General features: G+C 35.7%; 1 protein-coding gene and 1 non-coding gene across 2 annotated transcripts; one reads left to right on the top strand and one right to left on the bottom strand.

Moving 5' to 3' along the window:
• The first annotated feature begins 500 nt into the window (after positions 1 to 500).
• LOC127133092 (small nucleolar RNA R71) lies at positions 501 to 607 on the top strand. Its single transcript, XR_007807087.1, has one exon. It is a non-coding gene; the product is annotated as a small nucleolar RNA R71 (small nucleolar RNA).
• A 5,901-nt stretch (positions 608 to 6,508) lies between these two features.
• On the bottom strand, positions 6,509 to 9,378 carry LOC127126737 (probable galacturonosyltransferase 3). The gene is given in 8 exon segments (XM_051055724.1): positions 6,509 to 6,856; positions 7,109 to 8,054; positions 8,146 to 8,326; positions 8,329 to 8,473; positions 8,604 to 8,744; positions 8,920 to 9,057; positions 9,134 to 9,181; positions 9,277 to 9,378. Coding segments are annotated over 8 exon segments (1,938 nt in total). The 5' UTR covers positions 9,340 to 9,378; the 3' UTR covers positions 6,509 to 6,580.
• Positions 9,379 to 12,935: the final 3,557 nt, after the last annotated feature.

Raw genomic sequence — 12,935 nt, 5'->3', positions numbered from 1 at the left:
GCGGTCTCTGAGGTGCATGATTTTGGATAGGGTTCTGGTTTTTATAGGAGAAATTCGGATGATTCTTCCATCCAGGGTTGTAAGTGTTTGAAAATGGGTTACCTTGGGCGTAATTCACTTGGTCAGTGTTCAGGTCATTCAAAAGGTTACACTCCGCTGATTCATGTCCTTTAGATCCACAAAGTTCGCACTCTGTGTGGACTACCGTTGCGGTGTTAGTGTTTGTAGACATATGTTCGATCTTAAGGGCTAAAGCGTCCATTTTCGCCTGCATCATGTCCAGAGAGCTTATCTCATGTATTCCACCTTGGGTCTCCTTTTTCTCTATTGATGCTCGTTCAGTTCCCCATTGGTAATGGTTTTGGGCCATATCCTCAATTAGTTCACAAGCTTCAGGGTAAGGTTTGTTCATCAGCGCGCCACCTGCGGCAGCGTCGATGCTCATCTTGGTGTTATAATGGAGTCCATTGTAGAAGGTATGAACGATCAGCCATTGTTCTAGGCCATGGTGTGGGCAGACTCTTAATAGCTCTTTATATCTCTCCCAAGCTTCAAAAAGTGATTCTCCTTGGTTTTGAGTAAATCTAGTTATTTGGTTTCGAAGAACAGCAGTCTTACTAGGGGGAAAATATCTAGCAAGGAATACTCTCCTAAGGTCTTCCCAGGTAGTTATTGAATTAGCTGGAAGTGAATCTAACCATGAACGTGCTCTATCCCTGAGGGAGAAAGGAAATAATCTCAAAAGGATCGCATCCGGTGAAACGCCGTTAGATTTAAAGGTGTCATCCAGTTGGATAAAAACTTTTAAATGTTGATTTGGGTTCTCAGTAGCGAGACCCGCGAATTGGTTCTGTTGCACTAATTGCAACAAAGATAGTTTTAGTTCGAAATTGTTAGCGGGAATAAGGGGGTTTACTATACTCGAACTAGGTTCCTCGTCAGAGGGTTTGGCAAATTCCTTAAGAGGTCTTCGGTCGCGATTCTCGGCCATAGCTTTCTTAATTGGGATGAGTAAGAGGCGTGTACGAGTGTAACATTCGGGTTCCGCTAAAGGATCTACTAAATTTCCGGTACTACGGGTTCTTCACATTTACCGGCTAATAATGCCTTAATCTAGACGGTGTAACAACAGGGTACGAAATTTGACGAAGTTGGTCCCCGACAACGGAGCCAAAAACTTGATCGCTATAATTCACAAGTGCACGAATCGCGTCAGAGTAATATAAAAGAATATCGATCCCACAGAGACCAAATCGTCAATCTATCGATTACTATCATTACGATGTTTATCTAAGGCGGTATAAAAGAGATATTGGGTTTGCAAAATAACAATAAATTATAAATGCAGTGCAGATAAAGACAGGTTTGAATGTATGTCACGTCAGTTAAGTGATGTTTCGATTATCTAAATAGAACTACTTATGAGGCAATATTTTCTACTCTTGAAAAGAATCCATTTAATAGGAACTGTCGCTTTCGTGTATTCAGAACCGAGTTTACCCTTAAATTAAGGCCTTTTATTGTCACTTATAAAAGGCGCGCAGAACGCTAAAGTAGTAAACTTATTTTTAAGAAATAAGACTCATAAACTTAGTTGAAAAGTGATTTTGATTTGGAAAGTTTTACCCAAGGAGTTTCCTGATTTCAAATCTATCAACGCGTCCAAAAATAGTTTCAAAAATAGTTTTTCCTTAAAGTGATAAAAATTCCTAGTTAACTAAGCCAGGGTGCTTTCAAACTCCTTGAATAGTTAAAACTAACTAAGTTTGTTTCAGAAAACTCAAGTTAAAAATCAAAACAGCCTTTAAAGTATTTCTACAGATTCAATATATGAAACATCTCTTTAACCGCGATCCTTACATTCTAACCTCTAAAAGATTTAGCCAGACATGGTAATACCAACAAACACAACGATATTGATCATGATGAAAAGTTGTTTTAGAATGTGAGGCGTAAGGGACGAGTAAAGCGTGTAAAAATAAAGCATAGACAGAAAGTAAATAAAGTAAAGCGTAGACAAAAAGTAAATAAAATAAAGCGTATACAGAAAGTAAATAAAGTAAAGTCTAGACAGAAAGTAAATAAAATAAAGCATAGACAGAAAGTAAATAAAGTAAAGCGTAGACAGAAAGTAAATAAAATAAAGTGTAGACAGAAAGTAAATAAAGTAAAGCGTAGACAGAAAGTAAATAAAATAAAGTGAGACGGAAAATAAATAAAATAAAGCGAGACAAGTAAATAAATAAATAAAAGCGATAAATAATAACCTGCTCCAAACGGAGGCTTTAAATCTGGTACAAGGAAAATAAACCTCTGACTCTGAAGATAAAGACGACAGCAACTCGAAGTGACCTAACTCAATCTCACTAAGGTGCGATAAGCCCCCGATGTGACGGATTACCGCTTTACAGATGAAGAATATAGTCTTAGTGTTGTAAACTAAGTTGGATAATTTGGAAATGAAATAGAACGAACTATTTATAGAGGATTTCAGCAGTTTGCAAAGACCATGGTGCCCTCCAACTTCTCCTTAGTGGGAACGTAATTTGCAAAGGTGGCGTTCGCCATCCCTTCGTGGCGCCCGCCATGTGTGGAAATGGGAAAGATTATGGGAACGTGGCGGTTACCTCCTGGTTGAGGGCTGATGAGTCATGGCTTCTCCTATAGCGGTTGCCATGTGCAACGCCATGTGTACAATATTCGCCGAAAAACCCTAATTTTAGGTCTTTTGCTTCGTTTCTTCTAAAAGGGTCTGAAAGAGCTAAATATCTGGAAAAAAACATAAAAGAGAGCATAATACAAAAAAATGATAATAAAGTCCTAATAAACATGTGAAATCCGAGTCAAAAACACGGTGTGATTCAGTGTGATCAGTAGTCTATCCTTGATATGTTCACTTTAACCAGTGACAAATATTCTTCCTTTTGTGGTTTTCTACCCAGTAAAATGGTAGTTGTAATCCCTATTCTTATTCCCTAGAGAGTATATCCTTGATATGTTCACTTTAACCGGTGATGTATTTTCGCCCCCTTTTGGTATCCTACCCAGTAACCGGTAGTTGTAATTCCTATTTTATCTTTCCCCTCTAAGTCTATCCTTGATATGTTCATCCTAACCGGTGACAAATAGTCTCTCTTTGGCATTCTATCCAGTAACTGATAGATATAATTCCTATTTCTCCCCGACAGTTTATCCTTGATATGTTTACCCTAACCGGTAATGGATATTCTTCCCCATTTCCCCAGGTGGTATATCCTTGATATGTTCATCCTAACCGATGACTGATATTCTTCCTTTGAGTTTATCCTTGATATGCTCACTTTAATAGGTGACATATACTCTCTCTTTGGTCTTCTTCCCAGTAACCGGAAGTTATAAATCCCATTTGATTTCTCTCCTCAATAGTTTATTCTTACCCAGTAACAGGTAACGAATACACCTCTTTCTCCTCAGTGAGTCATCCTTGATATGTTTACCCTAACCAGTAACGGATGTCCTCTCTGTCAGAGTGTATTATCTTCCTACCCAGTAATCGGTAATAGATAATATACCTCTGGTACTCATGTGTTGAAGTTCATTCTACCCCAATTGAGTTTGAGTGCGTATTTGCTTAGTGAAATCGTTAACCCTCTGTTCGGTTTGGGTACTTCAGTTTTGTTCTGATCTATTCCTGTCCCCTGCAGAATCCCCTTATCCCCAGACCGATTCCTTCCATTGATTTATTTTCATGGAAATCCCCTTGTGTATCCAGCAATTTTTAAGTCATAGTCTGGCCTATGCATAGCTTTTTATTCCCCCCAAAGTCTCTGTCTCCCCAGTGAGTTTTCCTTATGGAATACAATACGCTCCTGTGAACTTTCAGTCTCTCCGGATTCTTTTCCTTTGTGGCAATTTATTCCCCACAAAGATTATTTAACATCCATATCATATGCATCATGAGGTCTCTTAGGGACCAAAATTTGTTTCTATATGTTGTTATTTAAGTCCATTCTACTGAGATGATACAAAGATTTTAACCTTCACATCCTCAGTTATAATGTCCTTAAATAGGGGCAGCTGTAAGACCCCAATTTTGACCATAAAATCCCTCATGTTATCTCATCATATGTATTGGCTTTAGGGATCACATCTTGGCATCCTCCTCACCCCTCATTCATTAGGTTTGCATCGGGAGACATCACCAAGCATATTTGATTGTATCATACTTTATTTTTATTTGTTTACCAAAATAGTGTCCTTATTTTTCATTTTTCATTTAGATGAAGGTGGACCAGTTTGGTGAGGTTCACCAGAGAAAATGACCGGAGCCCTAGCTCCAGTGGTGTGTTGGCACGCCTCTTAGCCATCTGATCATGTTTGAATGTTTTAATCTGAGTCATTCCTTTGAATTACCACACGTACATTGCTTTGACTAGAGTCCATCATGAATAGCACGCGCGTGGCCATCAGATTTGCCACCTCAATTAATGAGGGAGATATGACGGCTCTTGTTTTTTCTAATTTCTTTTTAATTTATGATTTTTCATTTAATCCATTTATTTTGTTTAATTCATAGAAATTTCATTTTTTATCCAAAAAATATGGGACTTTCACCAAAAATCTTTAAATATTTTTATCTTCTATATTCTGAATTAAAACTATTTTTTGGATTAATTTTCATATTTTTCATGAATTAAATATTTTTGTGCATATTTTTAATTGTTTAAAAATATTTCTGACTTTTAAAAAATAGTAAAAAAAATTGTCTAAGGTCCTTTGACCTTGTTTGACCTAGGATAAATCCCTTGGCCATTTATTTGGTGTATTGAAGGGGTTTTAGGTTTTGACCAAATAAAAATGTATTTTTATTCATTTTTAAATTGATTAAATGTTTAAAAATGTTGTTGAGCCTTTTTTATGGTCTTGTGATGTTTGACTTTCTGTTTGGGCCTTGATCAAGGTTGATTTGAATTTTGTTGAATCAAAACCATTGGATTTAGGGGATTGATGAAATGTACGTTTCATCTCCCAAAATGAATGGATGGTTTTGATTTGATGAGATTCCTCTCTTGGTCAATTTGTGTTGCTATCTTCCCATCCCTCTTCATCTTCATCCCTATTCTTCCCCATTCCCTCATTTGACCAATGAAATATCTAATGTCTAAAGGCTAATTGGTTCATCAATAACCTTGTGTCAGACGAACCAATACAAGTATGATTTAGACAGGTCCCTCCCTCTTGATCTTTTCTTTTAGTGTGTGGTATGTCTTAGGAGTTTGGTTCTCCATACCAAATCTCTAACATGCATTAACACCTAAATTTTTATTGCCCGACCTCAGATAGTTGTGACTTCTACAAAAGTCCAATTACGATTGCTTAACATAAAGCTAAATTTGACCCTCAAGGAATAACATTCTAGTAAGTGAGATTGTAAGTCTCTTATTCTTCATGGTATTGTGTGGAGACTTGACCTTTTTTCCTTTCATGGGAGCCAGTGGCATACTTGTTGAATTATCCAAGTTGGAGCCCTTCTCATGGAAAATGTCTCGGTTTAAGGATTCATACTTGTGAATGAATGGTTGAATGTTCTCCAAAGAATGACTTAATCAAATAACAATCACCACTAACACTTGACTAACTTTTGACTAGCATTTGACTAACCCTTGTTAATATTTCTTTACTTTCAAGTCGTTTACTTTATGCAATTAAAATTTCAGTCATTTATCATCACTACAACAAACAAGACCTTAGACAGCGCTTTAAAGCGCTGTCTAAACCTCCGCTGCTAAAGGTTTAGACAGCGCTTTTTTAAATCTTAAAAGCGCTGTCTAAGCCCACCCCCTTAGACAGCGCTTTGGCCAAAAGCGCTTTCTAAGACCCTCCTATTTTAATTTTTTTAGGTATACCTTAGACAGCGCTTTTCAAAAAGCGTTGTCTAAGCCCCCCCCTTAGACAGCGCTTTTGCCTAAAGTGCTTTCTAATCCCCCCCTTAGACAGCGCTTTTTACAAAAGCGCTGTCTAAGGTATACGAAAATTTTTGAAACTTTTGTTTTAAACCACATTTTTTCCAGGTTTATAAACCAGAATTTCTACCTGTTTTCAACCAGATTTTGACAGACAATTATCACATTTTATATATGCCATTTTGGCCTTTTTTCTACCAATTTTTGGCTAACAAATATATATATATACCAATTCAAACCAATTTTGCCTTAAATGTATCAAAATATATACAAATTTATGTACACATTTACAAGTCATAACATATACTACAAATGTACACATTAATTACACAAATTTATGAACAAACATTGAGCTTTATCATGAATTGACACCACTCACTCCTCTTTGATTTCGTCCACTTGATCCTTTGTATAAAATGCACACTTGAATTCATCAAAGTACTACATAATAATATAACATATTTTGAATTAATTCCAACTATTTAATTATATGAGATATGTGTAATTATAAAAATAACTCATAAGTTAGAAATACATACATCGGTGGGAATCTTTAATCGGCCCTATATACTACATGCTCTACCATCCTCATAAGGTACAATATGCTACTGGAGGAAATATATGGACACAAATATTCACTACTCACTGAGGTTGCAAACTTGAAGATATGGATTGTCAAACATAACATATTTGGACCAGAACGATTTATACTTGGAAACAGCAAGATTTAACCATGGCTTGTAGTTTCCGTTATAGTGAACAACAGCGGCATTCTCTATCTCCGTTAAGTTCAGAGTCGGATCATAGCCAAGTCCCAAAACATGCCAACCCCGATCTAGCGGATAGGTCAGTTTATAAAAGGTGATTAAGCCTGGTGGTAATGTTCCAAGCTTCCAGAGGGTTCTATCCTCATTCTGCAGAGAAGAAAAACAATAAATATAGTTCTGATAGGAAGAAATTACTATCTACAAGCAAAAAACAGTTAGACATGGCTTTATGGTTATTGACTTTGATGCCAGAAAGTTAAGGGCATGATATACACATAGGAATCTTCAGGCAAACAATTCATTACATGATATTCAGAAAACACAATGGTTTAAAATAAGGCAAATAATTAGGTATATTTTGACAAATCTAATGGGAGGAATAAGAGTTGTGAATTTTACCAAATCTTGCCACCGATGATAGATTCCGGTGATGTTTCGTTTCTTCCACTCCTTCAAGTCAAACATATTCATGCCAAATGCCCAACCACATGCATCGGGACTGAAATTACTGGAGATCAGTGGATTACTAAAATTTAGGTATTTATCAAACCTATGGAAGCTCTCCTTGCATGTCTCTACTGCACCGATCACCATACCTTTCAAATCAATTGACCAAAGAGGTGTCAAATCTTTCTGCACGACAATGTCATCATCCAAGAATAGAATTTTGTTCAATTTTGGATAAACTTCGGGAAGGTAGAACCTTAAGTGATTCAGCATTGACAAATATTTGGGATTTCTATATTTTAGATTGTCAGAACCAGCAGAGAGAGAGGAAGGATGATTGGCTTTAAAGTAATACTCCTTGATTCTTGCTGATTCAAGTTGACGTAAAACAGAACAATACGAGGAATTCAGCCACTTGAAATCATCAATATTCTGAACTTCAATGGTTGCTTTAGAAGGAGGGTTGATGAGAAACCACATTCTCATTGATGGAAAATTTAATTTGTCAGTTACTATATGGAATACATGCTTCTCAGGCTCGTTTGCATTTTGCACAGTAGAATTAACAACCACGGATGCAGCCAGTACATTATCAGAAAAGATAGCATAGTGGAACAGAGATGGGTCTTCAATCTTTTCCTTGCCAAGATTTCCTTTCTTATGATAGCCCTGTAGGTAATAATCAGCTGCAAGTTGAAGGGGAAGACAATGCAATGGTCTAGGCACTGTTTTTGCAGCTAGCTGAATCAAGGATGCACTTCTTTTCTTCTGCAAATTCACTCTATTTTCAGTTGATTGAAGCATCACCCTTAACTTCCTTGCCACTAAAATGCAGTCATAAAGTCGGTCCTTTGCTACAGAAAGAATGTGACCCATAGCTTTTGCCCAATTAAGTGCTCTAGCAAAGGCAATAGATTGAAACTTTATCATATGTAAACTGAAAGAAGCTTATTAGTCTAAGAAACAAGACAAAGTCTATAACAAAATACCCAGTCTGAAGCTCGGCATCAGAATTTGCATCTCCAATAGCTAGTTTACTATCTCTGGAGTGTTTGACAAGAGCTTCGTAAAGAGCAGTTTTGTTCTTAGACTTTGCAATATTGGAATAAGCTTTGGCCATTATTATTTGGTCTCGCATGAGTTTAACAGTGGAATCAGAATTTGGGTTTTTTTCCTCCATATACTATACTTCCCGGTGATAGTGGTATCAAATCCTTTGGAGCGTTCAACTGCTGCTGACACAATGCGATTGTCCGTTTCTTTGTTTTGCTGACTAAGTTCAGCAGCACGAGCTTTTCTTCTTTCCAGCCGCATCATCTAAGGGATAGGAAACTATTTTAAAAAAAAGGCCAAACCAACAGCAACAAAAAAAAGGAACAAAACTCTTTCTCGTTCCCCTATCATTCATTGTTTGGCTTAGTTCCAAAAGACAAATTTGGACAATTACCCGGCGCTTGATTTTCACCGGAGTCATTAGTGAGGAGGAATGGGGAGTTCGAGCAAAGCCTTCTTCAGGATTATGTTCATCTGCTGAGTGCTTGAGATTGTCTTCAAATCTAGTATCAGTTTGCAAAGACTCCATTCCTTCCTGTAATTACATCAGATAATTACTACCAGATATTCCAGGGTCATCAATAAAAATAAAATACAAAAGGCAACTCAATTTGAAATTGAAGTCAAAACTTCATACACTTGAAGCAAGAAATCGAAATCTAAAGTTAAATACATCGCAGTGGCTCGTGTTTTCAGCAAAGACAAAGTACCTGAGAGTAATTTTGTTGTTCAGTCTTAGCATTACTAGGGTTTTCCCAAACCCAAGAATCCGATAAGTCCCTCATTTTCAACCTAGCAAGCTGAATATGACCGGAAGCATCGCTATATGTTGCAATTATATCAATATCCTACACAAAATCATCACTATTGAACAGCGATACAATCATTATCATAAATAATCGAATAAATAACATCAAATAATACCTTTTCATCTGGATAATTTCGGTTTCTAGATGTAGTAACATCAAATTCCTAAATGCCACAAATACGAAGATACAAATTAGCTAAAGAGTTGAACTAAAACCTAATTAACTCAGAATCTTAACACTAAGTAAGCTGAAATGCACCTTGGCGCGATGACATTGGTCACAAGATCCTCTGCAGAGAGAAATAGATAAAGTTAGTAACATGTTATATGAATTATTATTAGAAAAGCAAAGAGAATTGAATAGTTTGTTACATGGTTGTGGAATCTGCAACATGATGAAAAAACAAAACCTGCAAAAGAAATGGAAGTATGAGGGGAAAGCGTAAACCCTAGAAATCAAATGGTGAACGAATTGGAGAGAATTGAAATGAGAAGTAATTACCGAAGAGAAGAAGAAGAAATTAAGCAGTTCCATGCGAGTGAGGTGAAATTGAATCTTGCTATATCATCACTGTGTTCATCTATTTGGGTTTAGATCAGATCATTGTTTTGTTAGTTGTGTTCCCATTTCTTTATTTCTAGTATCAGACCTTTCTTCATCCTGCTTACCCCAAAAACTAAACGACTAATTTCTATAATAAAATTAGGAAAATGCATGATTTCCAAAAGCGCTTTCTAAACCCCCCCTTAGACAGCGCTTTTGGTTTTAATTTTTTTTTTAATTTAAAGACTTTAGACAGCGCTTTATCAAAAGCGCTGACTAAGGTATATATTTAAAAGCGCTTTCTAAAAGCGCTGTCTAAGGGGGGGTCTTAGACAGCGCTTTTAGAAAGCGCTGTCTAAGACCCCCCCCCCCCCCCCTTAGACAGCGCTTTCATTATTTTTTTGGAACATTTTCCGTGTTTTATTTTAATTTTAACCTTAGACAGCGCTTTCTTTTAAAAGCGCTGTCTAAGATGCGCTGTTAAAAGTCATTTTTGGCGTAGTGCATCCATTGCCATTTACATTTCATTAAACTTGTTTATGTTTATGTCATTTTCACTTTGCTCATTTGAGTCATATCTTGTGATTTTATATATTTTGTTTGTGTGTTTTGATTTTGCTTGTGGTCTTAGGACCTTAAAATACTTAATAATAGCAAAAACACTAAAAAACATCTGGTGGACTGTTGAATTGATCTGAACTTTTGGACTTAGGATTAGGAAACATTTCATGTGCAAAAAGGACTTGGCCAATGCCAATATTTTGAGACTAAGTTATTGTGAACTGAGCCTTCATCTGATGCAAGCCTTGGGATTTGTTTGAATTCATCTACTATTCTGTCTTTATGCTTAACTGTTATTTTATTCTGTGTTTGATGCTTTGCTCTGAGTTGATCAAGGAATATTTCATCTGATACATTGGAAGACAAAGAAGACTGTTAGCTATGGGAATTGCTTGCTTGGACGTGGCTATCTTTATTTGATGTCTTAATCTTCATGAGGTTTGGATATTGCTAATTGCCTAGTGATTATTGCTTAATTCAAAGTCCAAGGGGGAATGAGTTTCTATATGACATTCTTGTCAGTTGGATTGCATCTCATTGGTCAGATTTTTTCAACTCTTAACTTTTAAATTTGTGCTTAGGATAGTCTCTTCATCTCCTCCCATTTCTTTAATTTCAAAATCTCTCTCCCTTTTTAAAAAAAACTTTCTTTGCTTGTGATTTTAAACTTAGACTTTGTTTTAATGATTAGAAACTTTGGCCTTATGCCAATGAATTTTCAAACTCTTTCTTAAATCAATTTTATAAATAAACGTAATCATATTGACTTAAAATTTTAAAAGACAAAAAGAACTAACAACTTCATTCAAACTTTTGACCCTTCGGTCCTTTTCATTTAAACTTTTGTTAAAAGCAATTCACCAACTATTAAATTTTTACCACGAACTACGAGGTTTTGATCCCTCATTTTTATGTTGGTACGTAGGCACAAGACCGAAGGTCTTGTCAAACACAAAAATATGATCAATGAATTCTTTTTTCACCCCCACACTCTATTTTTCTCAAACATCTTTTATACCAAACACATATGCACACATAAAAAGGGCTCCCTAAGAGTACCTAAGACATTTTGGGTGCTAACACCTTCCCTCTGTGTAACCAACCCCCTTACCTGTAATCTCTGGCATTTTATTAGTTTTGATTTGAAAACTTCTTATCTTTGGGTTTTGTTCGTACTTTTCCCTTTTCCTTTGGAAACAATAAAAGCGCGGTGGCAACTCTGGTTTTATTGACATCAAGTTTATCTATAACTTGATGGTCATGAATTTACCGCTACAGAGTCAAACAAAAATATGATTTGAATCATGGTTGTTTTTGAAAAATAATGTAATGTCATGATTTGAATCAAAAATCCTTATGATTCCACTCAAGGAGTGTTGTTATCTGAATCACACATGCCCTTGAATCAAATTAACTTGACATGCGCAAAATAAAAATTTCAAATTTATGTTTGTTTCTAATCATCCATTTGCTTGATTCGAATCAAACTTTAAAAGTGGTGTTTTAAGTTTGCTAACTTTGTGATTCAAGACGCACACAAGATATTGATTTTGATCAATTTGTTCAAACTTAAAATAAAAAACATTGACATGGGTCCAAATCTAATGAGAGGATAACTCAAGTTAGAGTTCTAATAAAATAAATAATAAAATAAATGAATAATACAAATTACCCACAAATTTGAAACAATAAGATATCAAATTATAATTTTTGAAAATTGAAATTAACACCAAAGATGATACCATATAAGAAATTTCATTTTGCACTTGGAGTTCTTTCATTGGTTATTCATCGTCTCTTCGAGTATTCCTATGTTGGTTATAATTTATCCCATTGCCTTTCTCGTTCGTTGGCTTGGTTCATTACCTTTCTCTTAAATGATCATTTGGCTTTTTAAAAAAAGGGTTATGCTTCATATCTTCTTTTCTTTCACTCTTGAACCTTTTTGACCTAGTAACTTCTAATATCTCTAATTCTCTAAGTATCATTCCAAACGTTTAGTATTGACTATTGTTCATTCTTCAATATTTATCTCAAAATTATCACAATATCTACTTCCATTGATAAGTTTGTGTTTCCTTCATTATCTCTATCTTTACTTTGTTGTTTTAAGATTATTTTGCATCTGAACGATGGTACCTCCTCCTTTATTTATGGTTCTAATATTGTGGGAGTAGGGGAATCCATCTCAGATGGCAACGTCCTTAAAGTTGTTTACCCTCTTCTTGTTCATTTAAAGGGATTTTTATGTCCTTTTCGTTGGATTTTTACGTCCTTAGTAGGTTTGAGCAATGGATTTTCATGTCCTTTTCATTGCCCTCTTCTCAACTAGATTCATCCTATTGTGCTTATATAAAATCCTTTCGGTATTTGTGTGTGTTTTGACATTCTGCTTTGTCTTTCACCCTTCATGGGAATTCGTTGGGTTTTGACATTGTTTGGTCTTGTTTGACCAAACTAAAGTATTTTTAACCTTACCTAATGTTCCTGCTAATTTCAAATATCGATATGTGATTGTCTTTCCACAAACATTAGCTTCTGACAATATTGTTTATGCCCAACCTAAGACTTCAACTACCGATGATATTGAGGTTTTCTCTTACCAATAGAGGTTTCTATAAATTTGGTTCAAGAACCACTTTGAGGGTCAGCTTTTCCTTAAAGGAGCATACTCAACCTACATCTACTTCTCTTTAGATTGTTGTTAATATCGATGATTGCTAGAGAGATAGAGAATTTAGGCATGGACACTCATAAGAGGCAGAATATGAGTGAACGTCATGTAACCCAAGGGTAGTTATCTCTTGCACAAG

The sequence above is a fragment of the Lathyrus oleraceus genome, chromosome 3, assembly GCF_024323335.1.
Source record: "Lathyrus oleraceus cultivar Zhongwan6 chromosome 3, CAAS_Psat_ZW6_1.0, whole genome shotgun sequence".
NCBI classification, from domain to species: domain Eukaryota; kingdom Viridiplantae; phylum Streptophyta; class Magnoliopsida; order Fabales; family Fabaceae; genus Lathyrus; species Lathyrus oleraceus.
The sequence above is the reverse complement of the archived record's forward strand: the minus strand, read 5'-3'. Positions and strand labels throughout refer to the sequence as shown.